This window comes from Rattus rattus, chromosome 12, assembly GCF_011064425.1.
Source record: "Rattus rattus isolate New Zealand chromosome 12, Rrattus_CSIRO_v1, whole genome shotgun sequence".
NCBI classification, from domain to species: Eukaryota; Metazoa; Chordata; class Mammalia; order Rodentia; family Muridae; genus Rattus; species Rattus rattus.
In genome coordinates, this window is record NC_046165.1 from 84167789 (window position 1) to 84183114 (window position 15326).

General features: G+C 40.8%; 1 gene segment (V, D, J or C); it reads right to left on the minus strand.

Moving 5' to 3' along the window:
- Positions 1-8374: 8374 nt before the first annotated feature.
- On the minus strand, positions 8375-8964 carry LOC116913254. The segment is given in 2 exon segments: positions 8375-8694; positions 8916-8964. Coding segments are annotated over 2 exon segments (369 nt in total).
- Positions 8965-15326: the final 6362 nt, after the last annotated feature.

Sequence of the window (15326 nt, forward strand, 5' to 3'; positions counted from 1 at the left end):
GGCTCCAGTGGCACAGGCACCAAGACTGTCAATCAATGATCAGGACTCTGTGACACTGGAACCTTCTATACCGCACAGAAGACCATCATGTGAGTGAAGAGGCAGCCTAGGGAATGGAAACACCTTTCTCAGACGCATACTGCTGAAGACAAGTACTAAATAGCAAGACAGAAGCAACCTAATTAAAAAATGAGATTTGAAATAAAGATAGTTTTTAAAGGAAGAAATACAAATATAAAATTTTTATATATCAAAATCATTACCCATCAGGGGAATGAAAATTAAAACTACTTTCTTGTTTTTTTTCTTGGATATTTTGTGTATTTACATTTCAAATGTTATCCCCTTTCCCCCTCTCCCCTACCTCCTCCTCCCCCTGCTTCTATGAGGATGTTCCCACTCCCACCCACCCACTCCAACCTCAACACCCTGGCATTGCCCTACATTGGGGAAACAAGACCTTATAGGAGAAAGGGCTTTTCCTTCTATTGATGCTGGACAATGGCATCTTCTGTTACACATGCGGCTGGAACTATGGGTTCCTCCATGTGTATTCATTAGTTGGTGGTTTGGTCCCTGGGAGCTCTGGTGGGGTCTGGTTGGTTGATATTGTGGTTCTTCCTATGGGTTGCAAACCCCTTCAGCTCCTTCAATCTTTTCTCTAACTCCTCCACTGGGGTCCCCATGCTCTGTCCAGTGGTCAGCTGCAAGCATCCTCATCTGTATCAGTAAGGCTCTGGTAGAACCTCTCAGGAGACATCCATATCAGGCTTCTGTCATCAAGCACTTCTTGGCATCAGCAATAGTGACTGGGTTTGGTGGCTGCATATGGGATGGATCCCCAGGTGGGGCAGTCTCTGGGTGACCTTTTCTTCAGTCTGTGCTCCATTCTTTTCCCTGTATTTCCTCCTGTGTGTATTGCTCTCCCTTCTAAGGAGGACTAAAGCGCCCACATTTTGGCCTTCCTTCTCCTTGAGCTTCATATGATCTGTTAATTTTTTCTCAGGTGTTCCTAGTTTCTGGGCTAATATTCACTTTTCAGTGACATGTATGTTCTTTTCTACTGGGTTGTCTCACTTAGGATGATATTTAAATTAAAACTATTTCACAGTTTAGTCTTATTCCATTCAGAATGGCAAAGATAAAAATGACAGATGATGATGTGGAGACAGGGGGATTCTTAATCACTGTTGGTAGTGTAAACTAGTGTCACCACTATGGAGACTAATGTGGGTGTTACTCAGAAAAGTAAAAATAGACCGACCATATGATCCAGCTTTACCACTTCAGGGCAGAGTCTCAAAGGACACTATATCTTACTACAAAGAGACTTGTTTATCCGTGTTCATTGCTACACTGGTCACAATAGCTAGGATGTGGAAACAGATTAAGTATCAGTTAGTGATTAGTGATTGAATGGATAATTGGCTGTGACACATGCACAGGATCTATGCAATCAAGCCATCCAAAATTACCACATACATGGGGGGAAAGCTCATGGAGTTCCACCCTAATTGACAAGCTATTGACAACCAATAGATGCTGGAGAAGGAGAGTCAGTGTTCTTCAGTCATGTTGCCATGGACACTATATTTGGTATATGGTTCCACATTCATCTACATACTGAAAATTCTAAGTAGACTCAGTAGCTCTAAACAAAAACAGGACTTGAGGTTTACGGGGAGGGTGTTATGAGTTGAATATAAAAGGATTTAGAAATTAGGGAATGAGGATTGGATATATATATGTATAATATATATATATATATAATGAAAAGATAGGTAAGATAAAAATAAAACAGAATCATCAAATAAATAATGTTAATGATGCACCTCAAGGTTCTAAAAAAAGAACAAAACAAAACATCAAAGCAGAAGAAGTAATAAAAGAGAAGTAATATAGTGCAGAACATGAAATGGAAGTTATAGGACAAAAAAATTAAAAATAAACCAAAGATAGTTTGCTAAAGGAAAAGATTGAAAATCCTACCCCAATTACACAAGAGATGCACTAACACTAATTCATAAAGCTATAGGTAAAAATGTTAGAACAGTTGTAAATAAATCCCATAGGCTGTTAAGGCTGTTTATTTTGAAAATATACTTCAAGAAGCTGAAAATATAAAATTAGATGAAAATATAAAAGTAGATAAATTCCTGGATATATATGAATTGCCAAATTTACTTCAGGAAAACATAAACCACATAAATAGATCCACAGCAGGCAGTGAGAGTGAAGCAGCCAGAGCCTCCACACAGAGAAATGGTCAGGACGGGGCACTGAACCCCAGATTCTCCCAGACCTTTAATGAACTATAGCCATGCTTTTCACAGTGCTTCACGTGTAGAAACTGAAGGAACTCTATGAAAATATCCTATGACATTTGCTTTATCTGCTACAAAACACAGGTAACACACACACACACACACACACTCACACACACATGCACACACACACCAGTGGTATTGGACTTGAGGACTTAGAAGTAAAACAACACAACTCAAGCACATGCAATGGTGAAAAGACACTTTCTTCAGTAAATGGTGCTGGTGAAAAATATTATGTAGAAGAAGGAAATGATGGCTGCCAGTCTGTGCAAAATTAAGTAAAAATGAACCAAATTTAAGTCAAGACCTTCAAACACTAATTACTGAAAAGATAAAGCAAGGGAAATCACATTAAGCATAACCAGGGATTTTTACTATGGTTGTATCATATGTACATTCTGGTTTTTGGTAGAATAGCAAGTTTTACAAGATTAATTCATATAAACCTTAAACAAAATTTCAAATCCATTTTTCATAGACAAAGAGAGAAAAATGATCTACAAGATTTGTATGGAGGTACGAAGAATCAAAGAGTGCTAAAGCATCACAAACAAAAACGATGGTGAGGGAGTTACAGATTTCAAATGAACTACAGAACCAAACAATTGAAACGGCAGGATGAAGATGTGTATACATAATTTCACTGGGGATCCAAGATTAAAGGAGACAATGGTGAACAGCACGGAGGACTTTAATGAGGGTGTAGCCTCAGCAGAAGTAGAGACTCTGACATGTTGAAGACATTAGGACTTGGGACTGTGGGACAGTCAGTCATCAGGTACAGTGGCAGCTGTAGGGTGGGCCCACCTTGAGCCTATGAAAGAAGCCACATGTGCTGTGCATGGCAAACCTGTTGAAGTGGGGATAGCCAAGCCCCTTGGAGCTCAGAAAATCATGAGTGAGTTCCGGACACCAATAATGAGCATTCATGCTGCTGGGCCTATCTTTAATCTGATTGTAGCTGTTCCCTGGCTTTAATTTGTTCTCATTGTTCAAGAATCCATCCTTAAGATATTCAGATGGATTCTTAAGAGCATTTAAAGGGTCTCTGAAAATGTAAAGTGTGAATTGTTTAAAGACGGTGAGCATTTTAAAGTCACACTCTGTTTTAGATTATGATATTAACATGAAATCCTAGGAATTGCCAAGAAACGAAAGCTTATGATTTTGTACTGATATGTTTATGTCAAATTGATGAGTGTTCAACTGTGGCATGTATATTTGGCAACATGATACAATCTACAGTCATTTGGGAAGAAAGACACTTTAACTGAGTAATCTCTTCACTCAGAATGGTGTGTAACCATATCTGTGTAGCATTTTCTTGATTAATAATGTCTGTGAGTAGGCCCAGTCCACTATAGGTAGTCCTCCCTTGGACAGGTAGTCCTGGCTTCTCTAAGAAAGCTGAGTGGGCCAGAAAGCCAGAAAGCCAGAAAACAAATTTTTTCTATAATGTTTATATATGATGCATATGTATATGATATATATGTATGTGTCATGAATGAATATATATATATATATATATATATATATATAAGGAGAGACAAATACAGACTGGGAACATTTGGAGGAAGATAACACTAGCAGGAGTAGGGATGGTACAAGGGATAATGTTGGGGTAAATATAAGCAAACGATATATTTGGATGAAAATGTCATAAAAACACATTATTGGGCACATTGACTAAAATAATTGAGATTCTCTTAGTGACTGTAGTTTCTTCCCCTGTGAGAACTCTAACTAGAATTTCATTGCAAAGTAATGCAGCTAAGCACATATGTGTCATTCATTAAGACAGCATACTTATACAAGAGCACAGGAAAGCCAAACTGTGATGGGCTTTTGTGGAACTTGACAAGTATTCATTTCCTGATACACACAATTTCAGTTTCTGTAATTGACTTTTTCCTCTTTATGACATGGGCATAATGAATTGGCAGCCCTCATAGTGAACTTTGCAGTAGATATTACCAATAATCACATGCAGGAATGAGGAAATCAAGCACAAAATTCGTGAAGCAGTCTGCTCAAGTCCCCTCAGCTATTAAGTGGATGGTTCAGAACTTGAACCCAAGCCCTATTCTCCTGAACATTGCTATGCTGTACCAGGACGAAAGATTCAACAACTTTGGCATGTCTACTAAGTACTAAACAAGAAAGCACATGGAAACCACACAGCTCAGAAGCACCCCTACTTCAAAAACTTAACTGGATTTGCTTACCATGTACTCCATATAGACTAACAGGCATGCTCTGAAGTTCCAGTGTCTCTCATAAGATAAACTCATAGAGTCTTCTGAGGTCTGTTTGACAGTGCAACCTAATGACAGCTTTCATGGCTTCTCACAGATATCTGTGATCAGTCTCCTGTCCTACTGCCAATGGGGAAACTGTTCATTAAGTTGGAAGGGTAGATGCAAGATAGAAGGCAATAAGAGCTCACTATGATACACTACCTACAGCAGCTTCTTCTCTATCAGTGCATTGTTCCTAGATCTCAGGATATTTCTGTAGTACAAAGAAGGTCAAAATATAGGCATGAATTTTACTTAGCAAAGAAAAATGCCCCACCTTGGACAACAAGGCAAGCCCCATATCTTAAGTAGTCTTCTGCTAACCAGCCAGTGCAGAACATAGATGAGTCATACTTGACACTCCATGATTGTCACAAAATTCTAATTTCCAATCAGCAATGATAGCTACTGCTACCACTAGGTGTTCTTCCAGTGTAACTTATGAGCACTAGAGGGCAGCCAAGAGCTCAGCTCAAATATCAACAACTTCAGTTCGAGGTCTGGTGGTAGATTTGGTCAAAAACATATTTCTTTGTCAGAACAAACACTGTGTGATTTTTTAATGGATATTTTTATTTACATTTCATATGTTATCCCCTTTCCCCCACCCAACCACCCAACACTCCCCATCGCCCCACCCTGACATTCCCCTACACAGGGGGATCCAGCCTTGGCAGGACCAAGGGCTTCTCCTTCCTTTGGTGTCCAACAAGGCCATCCTCTCCATATGCAGAGGAGCAATGGGTCTGTCCATGTGTACTCTTTGGATGGTGATTTAGTCCCTGGGGGCTCTTGTTGGTTGGTATTTTTGTTCTGGGGTGACCAGCCCCTTCAGCTCCTTCAATCCTTATTCTAACTCCTCCAATGGGGACCCCATTCTCAGTTCAATGGTTTTGTTCAATGGTTGGCTGAGAGCATTTGCCACTCTACTTGTCATGATCTGGCAAAGACTCTCAGGAGACAGCTATATCAGACTCCTGTCAGAATCACTTCTTGGCATCAGTAATATTGTCTGGTTTTCGTGGCTATATGTTTATGGGATGGATCCGCAGTCTCTGGATGGCCTTTCCTTCAGTCTCTGCTCCAAATGTTGTCTCCATATCTCTTCCTGTGAATAATTTTGTTCCCCCTTCTAAGAAGAACTGAAGTATATGCACTTTGGTTATCCTTATATTGAACTTCATGTGTTCTGTGGATTGTATCTTGGGTAATCCAAGCTTTGGGCTTATATCCACTTGCCACTGAGTGCATACCGTGTGTGTGTGTGTGTGTGTGTGTGTGTGTGTGTTTCTATTTTTATGTGTGTGTGTGTGATTGGGTTACCTCACTCAGGGTATTTTCTAGTTCCATCCATTTGCCAATGAATTTCATGAAGTCATTGTTTTTAATAGCTGAGTAGTACTCCAGTGTATAAATGTACCACATTTCCTGTATCCATTCCTCTGTTGAGGGACATCTGGGTTGTTTCTAGCCTCTGGATATTATAAATAAGGCTGCTATGAACAAAGTGGAGCCCTGTGCTTGTTTTATGTTGGAGGATCTTTTGGGAATATGCCCAGGAGTGGTGTAGCTACGTTCTCAGGTAAAGCTATGTCCAATTTTCTGGGACATCGAATCACTGAAAAGCACCTTAGTTATCAGGGAAATGCAAATCAAAACAACCCTGAGATTCCACCTCACACCAGTTAGAATGGCTAAGATAAAGAACTCAGGTGACAACAGATGCTGGCGAGGATGTAGAGAAAGAGGAACACTATTCCGTTTTTGGTGGATTTCAAGCTGGTACAACTACTCTGGAAATCCATCTAGAGGTTCCTTAGAAAATTGGAAACAGTGCTACCTGCGGACCCAGCTATACCACTCCTGAGGAATCTTTAAAAAGGACAACTACTAACAAATTCATAGGATGTTACACTTATTTATTCATTAAAACATTCTTTAACATTTGTGTCCCTTGTTGACTGATCAGGCTTTTGCTTCTTACAGTAAAGAACATAAATTTTACATCTGCTAAGATTCTGTTGCTTGCATTCAGTGAGTTCTCTGAGTGCACATTGGCTTCCCTTCCCTGCCTGGGATTCTCCTGCCAAACTCAGAGAGGTGGACTTGCAGAATCTCTTGCTCTGAAGTTTCCTTGTTGGTTTTTAATTTAGGAAGACTTGCTAAAGTCACAGTGAAACATTGAAGTCTAAGATCATCACTGATTAGGGGCCCATGTGACATTTTCTGTCAATTAGAGTTTATTTTGTTGAACTGGGAGCCATGCTCCGTGTTCTCACATGCACAAGACTTACCCTCTGTGGCTATGCAGTGGCTCTCCTCAGATCTCTGACCAGCTGTGGCCTGAAGTCTCCTTTGTCAAATATGAGACGTGCAGTGCCATGTTTACAGCTGTCAATTACTTCCGATGCTGATCTCTATGGTTTGACTTTCAGTGTTTGATGTTCTTAGCTGTGGGAAGTGTTTCCTGGAGACACAGATAGTATTCTTTGTTAATGCCCCCAGGTAGCCTATGGTTTTTAATTGGTGAATTGAAGTTATTTACCTCCTTTATCATGTACAGTTTATGCAAATTACCTACAAATAGGACCTGGAACATACACTCCCTAATTAAAAGCAGTCACTGCTTTAGCAGAGGACTTAGATTCAGTGCCTGATATCCACATGGTAAATCCTTTCCTTCTATAACTCCAATTTCCAGAATCTAATATCCCCTTCTGGCCTCCATGAGCACCAGACTTCACCCAGTACACATATATACATGCTGACAAAAAGGTTACACACATGATATAAAAAATAAATCTTTAAAAACATATCTGGAAACACATTTCTCAGAATTTCCTTCTCCATGTTGCTGTGTTTTGGGGGTGGACATGGAAATGGCAACTGTAGAAGAATTAAGGAACAGGTGTGATATATTTAATTATTTTTATACAGCCCTGCAGATTCAGGCCCCATAAATATTTGATGTCCATTAGATTCCAGCTCACTTTACCATTAACTCTCTACTCCTCACTTCTACAGCTTTTCTTTATTCAGGTGGAGTCTGTGTGTATCACGTTGGCAAATGGCACGACTTCTTCTGATGCTCCCCCAAACCAGAGGGACTGAGGAGGTGAGGGAGGTTTATCCTTCTAGATTCCATTGGCTTTCTGGGTCTCACTGAATTCTCACAAATCTCAGGACAGCCAGGTGCTATGCTCATGTACCTGTCCTCCTCAACTGCTGGTTAAGCTGACCTTCAGTACCTCAGGCTCAGTACTAAATACAAAGGTAAAGATTGGTGGAGTAACCCAGTCACCACCAGTATTTCATGGAGAGAAATCCTTATAGTCTGTCTCTTACTACCACATTCATGCTGGATCTCCTTCTGAGTGTAACTTTCCCAGGAAATTATGTTCTTTGCTATTCCAGATGCCTCCTCTGAGGTATGTTCTGTTAACAAATTAAAGAGAAACTTCAAATTATTGTGGTGCAAGATCCCCAAGTGCAGAAAATATTACACATATTCTCAGCGGTCTATTTTTAGCTCTGTTTTAAGTCAGTGTAGTATACAAAGCCGCTCACGATAATTATTTCTAAATTGCATGCCCTGAGGTTTTACTTAGAAGCACAGTTCTGATGCAGACCACAGACGGAGCATCCACAGTTGAGATCTTCTTCAGGATGTGCAGGTGTGCGTCTCAGCTGGGCTCCCTCTCTCAGGGAGCCTCTGCTTAAGGAGCCCCAGTTTTTGTTCAGCTTGTGCCGTCACTTCAAACACTGTGTCAATTCACTGAGAGCACAGAAATACTTCCCCAAATCCTCTGGTCGAGAGGCTGAAATGACAAGGCTGATGGACTTGAGTGATTTCTGGAAGACTACAGAATAGCGGCCGCTCCTCTGGTTCTGAGAATCAAAAAAAGGTTGGCGGATAAGGAAAACCATCTCTCCACTATGAAGCTGCTTGTACCAGAAAAGATCATATACGTTCTGACTTGTCTCATATGAACAGTCCAGGGTGACTTCTTCCCCCTCCTGCCTGCTTGCTGTTGACTGAACCTGAGTCACTTTCTGGGCCATATTACATCCTGCAAAACAACCAGAAGAACGAATTAAAAGCTTACCCCGTGACAGTGTGAACCAAACACTGTTGGCATTGGGCACCTCAGGACCCACAGAGAAAGCTGACTGAGTGCACATTGTCTGGCTTCCCTCCCATCCTTCCTGCCCCCCGTGTCTATAGGAACCGTCATATGCCTGGGGCAATGCTTCCTGTTGGATACCCTTAGTTATACACGATGCATCATACCAGACCAAGCCAGGGCCACCAGCACACAGAGCAGGCTCCGAGGAGGCATGTGGCACTTGTCCCTCTGCAGGAGTGTGTCTGTTCTGCCTCAGCTCAGCTCTCAGTCTGAGCAACAGGCACTGTGCACATGAACTGCCTGTGTGTCTTTCATTACCTCAAGCAGGAAATGGGGTTTTGTGTGATCATAGGCCTCAAGTTCCATACACGGAGATCAAATGTGTAGCTCACCACAGACCTTTACTTGCTTCCTTGTTTTTCTTAGTAGTCAAAAGAGGCAGCACTTAGAAAAGGGAGCTTCAGAAAACTCGTGCCTACTGAGGGTGTAGCTGCTTTACACACGTGGGTGCTACTCTATTGTCAAATTAAGCTTAATAAAGAAAAAAGGTTCTCAAGGATCTCATAAATTACCCCATGAACCTTTGGGATCTGAAATAATCTTCCTCTCTTAGTGAGTGTGTTGATCTATCTAAATTCTGCAATGAACAAAGTTAGTTTAAAATCACATGGTGAAGGATATTAGATCAGAATTATTAAAGATCCCTCTGTTTATATTCTGTAAAATAGTAAGAGGAATGTCATAATAATCTTTAGAGGCTAAGTAGATGCTCAGTGTGTCAGGGGTCAGTTATGAATCATGAGTCCTCTCCAGCAGTCACACATGAATTCAGTTGCTGTGGGGGCCCCTGAAGTCTGAGCACTAAGAAGCAGAGACGAGAGAATCCTGGAATCTCACTGTCAGTCAGTCGGTGGGCTTCAGTCTCAGTGAAAGCCTCAACCAAAGAAACCAACCAACCAATCAATCAATCAATCAATCAAACAATTATTCAATCAATAAATGTAGAAAGCAATAGAGGAAGATACCCAATGTTGTCCACTGGTTTATACACACACACAGACACACACACACACACACACACACACACACACACACACAAACACAAATATACACAGACAGGGAGAAAGATGAACAGAGAGACAGAGATACACACACACACACACACACACACAAACATACACAAACACACATATGCACACAGAGAGACAGATGCACAGAGAAAGAGAAACATACATACAGAGATGGGGCAGGGAAGATTGACAGACAGACATTATACCAATTAAAAAACCCTCCGTTACAAAAAATGATTAGGTTTTTAAAGTCTAACATCAAGTTTTATTCAGAAGGTATGTTCATTTCTCTCCAAACAGAGAACTACACTTATTACATGTCCTTGAAGTTTCTGTCCCACTGACATGAAATATTCAGTCTTGCTTGTTAAATTCTGTGTATTTTAATTTACAAATGGTCTCATAATAAGCTTGCCAGGTCTCTCTGTGACTCAAACCTATTACATGTCCATGCTACACATAAACCTGTACTTAGAAACATGCTAATTCCAGGTGACTTGGTGGTGGAATTTTTGTGTACTGCTGTATCCTATTCTGAATGTAGCTCTTCATCTTCCAGTTGTAGTTGTTAATCCAATGGGTGAATTAAAATAACCCAGGAAGCAATCAAAAGAGAAAATACAAATAAGGTCTCTGAAACAGCTCCAGGCCTCTCTATGAGATTAAATGATCAAAAAGCAAATACATTGGGGACTACAGTTTGGACTCTGAGGTATCCTCCTCTGTCCATTTCACTGCTGAGAGCTGAGATCACATGCCCTGGACTGCAGTCCCTGTACTTAGCAGGAGACCATGGGAGCCACAGCAGCCTGGGGAGCTCAGGATGGCAGGGCTCTGCCCCTGCTCTAGTTCTCCACAGAGCAGGGGGATGTTCTGCTGCATGGCCGCAGCCTCTGAGATGTGGCTTTGGAGTGCACTGGGTTTGAGTCCTGGGCTGAACAACAGGTGTTATTCTAAATGCTCCTATGTCTTTCCTTGTGATTTATTGATAGACAATACTTCCTAGTGAAGATAAAGTTTAAGATTGGTAGAGAGAAAGCTCATCAGTGAACAGCACTTGCTGCTAATGGTAAAGGTAGAAGCTCAGCTCTCAGGACATTTGACAAGCTAAGCATCCTGCAAAAACTCAAACTCCAGCCTTGAGGGATTGGACACCATCTTTTGTCCTTCACATGCACACAGGAGTGACTAACCAAGTATATACACAAGTCTTTGTATACTCACACTGATGTGGGTGCCAGCACACACACACACACACACACACACACACACACACACACACACACACACAATCAATCAATCAATCAATCAATCAAATCTTTTAAAAAGAATAAAGCTTAACATTCAAAAGTCATAAAAAGAAGTTAATGATTCAGGAAAATTTGGATAATAGTGTGCTTAGTTCAGAAGTGGAAAGGAAGTTTAATACAGATGGAGAGAGAGAGAGAGAGAGAGAGAGAGAGAGAGAGAGAGAGAGAGAGAGAGACAGTATAAATGCCACTGAGGATGTTTGAAATAGCCTTAAAGATACTTATTGTTTCATGTTTACCTGAACTACATTCTGTATTTTTTAAGGAAGTTATCACACTCAAGGTGGCAATACCCCTCAAGAGACAGATCATCTAATAAGAAACCAAATGCCAGGCATGAGAACTTTCTTTCCATATGTGGATCATGGGAATCCAAGAGGCTCTAGGAAGAGTGCTGGCTATTCTGGTTGCCCTTGGATCCCAGAGATTGAAGTTAAGTCCCATTGAAGATACCATGCACGTTGTTCATAGGACTTTAAAGACTTGAACTGGATCTGACCTGAAAACCTCACTGCTGACCGCTAACTTTCATAACATCAAAAGGTGCCATTCAAGTTCCAAAGAAGGGAAGACACCAATAGTTCTACCTTGATGTGATCCTTATGAATCACATTAGTGAACAACCCTGCAAGGTACTTAGAAAGGTGCAATGGCGGCACTAGTATCTTGGTTGTAAACAATGCCTCTCTAGTGGGACTTATGACCCACTCAACAAGAGGGAAATCAGGTTTGGTACTAAAATGTAGCTAACTACTCAGACCTCAGGACGTTATGGGTCTCAGAGGAGAATCTACTATTACCACTTACTAAATCAGAGACCTTTTAAACTGTAATCTAAATACTCCTCCTTATGCCCATGAGTAAGTGTAGCTCTCCTATTTCTCAAGGAAGCTTTCCTTTGCAGCAGATGGAGACTGTTATAGGAAACCACCCCTGGTCAAAATATAGAGAACAAGCCATGGGACAGCCAGCCCCTTGAATACATCTACAGCAAGACACTGTCTCTCTCTCTCTCCATCTACATCTATGCTGAATGCTCAGAAAACACTGGAGAAAAGAAGGCAGCAAGAAAGTCTAAGAGTCCGAAGGCCAGGAAGTCTGCTGTAAGACCGTCTGTTAGAAATGACAGGGAAGCGATGCTCTTGGTTGATACCACAACAGATTGCATAAATAGTCCTGAACAATGATGGTGCCCATAGACATAGTAAATGTCATGGGGCTCCATCCCTAGACAAAGAACTACAGACAACTGAGTACAGGGACAAATGGACATCCCCAGGGAGGAGCATTTGATGAATGCTACAGCATCAAGTGGTCAGCACAGAAATCACACAAGCAACACCAGACACAACAGGTTGTCTTTATATAGTCATGTACACACACTAGTGGGGTGTGTGTGTGTGTGTGTGTGTGTGTGTGTGTGTGTGTGCGTGTGTGTGTGTGAGAAAGGGTAACCATAGAAACAGTGGCCATGGATTTGAAGTTACTATTGGAGAGCTTAAGTGAAGCTGGAGGTGGAGGACACAGAAGGTGTTTCAGGGAGGGAAGAGAAGGGGAAAATGAAGTAAATATGTTTTAATTAAAATAAAAATAATAACTTAAAATATCAAAGTTAATAAATCAATCTGTGATCTGTGATAAGGCCTGAGGGGCCATCTCAGAACAAAATTTTTTAATTTTTATTTATTGCCTCATAAAACAAGTTTTTCATGCAATATTTTTTCTTTTTCTTTTCTTTTTCTTTTTTCTTTTTTTCGGAACTGGAGACCGAACCCAGGGCCATGCCCTTGCTAGGCAAGCGCTCTACCACTGAGCTAAATCCCCAACCCCTCATGCAATATTTTTAATCATATTTTTCCCCTTACCCCAACACCTCCAAAGTCCTTCCCCCTACCTTCTACCTAACCCAACTCCATGATCTCTCTCTCTCTCTGTCTCAAAACCATTTTTTTTAAAAAATGTAACAGATTAAAAAAAACAGTGAAAAGACAAAACCAAACCAAAAATAAAAAGAGTATTGTAATCCATTATGTGTTAGGGGTCCTGCCCTGTAGTGTAGGTGGAATGCAGACTACCATGCTAATTAGGGTAATCAAGATTATAAGAGCCCTCTAATTTTTGGCCAGTGACTAATAAAATGGTAATGCCTTAGAGTCTCTTGGTGTCAAAGGTGTCAAAGTTCAGGACAGCATTTTTATAAAAACAATGAATGAAAAAGTTATATCAAAGTTCAGCTAGTGTCTTAGTAACATTGTAACTTCTATTTTGACAGAACATAGTAGGAATTTCAGGCACAACACAACATTTATTTTGACTCTGTCTTCAATTATTTTATCTCATATTTAGTCAGTATGAATATCATTTTGGTTAATATGTCTGGACCAAGGTCAGGGCTACAGAGATTCCCAATGTGTGGTCAAGGCAGATGTGACTGAGAAATGTGAATACGGACATAAAATGGAGTTAGGAGACAGAGCTGCCTCGCTGATGTCGTGGTTGACATGGAAGAAAAGTGGTTTCATTTAGCACCAGGAATCAATTACAATAGCTTTTTACAATCAACGCTTTTGTTCATATAGCATATTTATTCAGGTTTTCCCCTCCCATTACGCCTGCCATGTCGGTTTTGCTTTGTTTTGGCATGTTTAAATTTATTGGCCTGCTTGTTGTTTTGATCATTATTTGGTGGGTTTTGTTTTTGTTGTTTGGGGTGGGTGATACTTTTGTTTAATTTTGTTTTTTGAAGCTGAGAGATGGAGAAAGAACATGAAATTGTTAGACTGGAAAGAGGAGTTGGGAAGATAAGCATGAGTCCCCACTCTATTGCCTATACTCACTCAACTTTCAACTGTTCTGACGCCAGTCTGATTACAGGTGAAACATGATCACCAATCCTGGCTTCCCTGCAGAGACAAACCAGAAATCCTTACCCTTCCTTCCTCCTTACCCCCAAACCACTGGGAATTCACATCCGCAAAACATCACAGAAAAGTAAAATCAAAACAGATTTGTAAGACTGAACTGTTGTGTTGGGTCCTGAAGAGCCAATGGCCCCGACAAAGGCTTATCCGATGACACAGCTCTGGGAATCTTGGCAGGAGTCTGGAGAAGGAGAAGCATGAGAGTGAGGAGCTTCTGTATCTAGATGTTCAGTGATGCCATTCACTGTCACAGGAGCATGACCATAGTTGGTGTTGTTCTTCAGTTATTGTTAGAGTTTTCAGAAAAAGAAAACTCCTCTGTAAATCATCTTTCTCTCATAAAACCATGACTATGTCAGCATCGCCCCTAATAACATTTCTCTCTCTACACAGGGGTGAGTGGCCAGCAGAAGGAGAGACACTGAAGCATGGAGACCCCCACACACAATTGACTGCAGACTGAAAATGCATCTGGAAAAGGAATTTATTTCAAACCTCAAACCCCAAAAGCAGACGTTTGCTTGCCCACTGCAGGAAGACACCGAAGTGGTTATTGTTATGTTATACTTCATCAATCTGTCATAACTCTCTCTCAGCTCTCTTTAAATAATTCCCAGCCTTTCATTCCAGAGGAAGCTCAGGGTTTGGCCTTAAGGTACCCAGAGTTTCCAAATTCTCTGTGGTACATCCTTAAGTATGCATTCCCTCTCCTGCTGATGTCCAGCTCAGTGTTTGCATTCTGTGACTCCTACCCCAATCAGATGCAAATACTGTTTCCAATTTCTGACTCTAGTTTAAAATGTGACAAGGATGGAAGATTTTGAAGGACATGGGAAGGTCACTTACTGGTATTTTGAGATATATCTCCTAAGCTTAATGCCAACTGGCTTTATTTTCCTTTGTAAGTTTCCCTTTTTGATACTGAAAATCTATTCACTGTGGATGAGAAAGAGAATTTATAGCGTTCACATTCTTAAATTAAATATCTTCCACAGTGCTTTTGATCATTTTGTTTTCCTGAGACAGAGGTCCACTGTGTTGCTAAGTCTAGATTCCCAATCCTAGGTACACATTCCTCCTCACTTGGCTTCCATCTTGTCACATCAACTCTGTGACAAGAAAATATTTAAACATATAAGACAATGAAAGTTATTCCATTAGAAATCTGGTTGGCATTTATTTCTACAGCACCAAATGAGTAAACCCAGCAAAGTGTTATGTGATGAGAGGTCCTTTTTCAATTCTGTGCATTGCAGATGGCCATAAAGATGGGA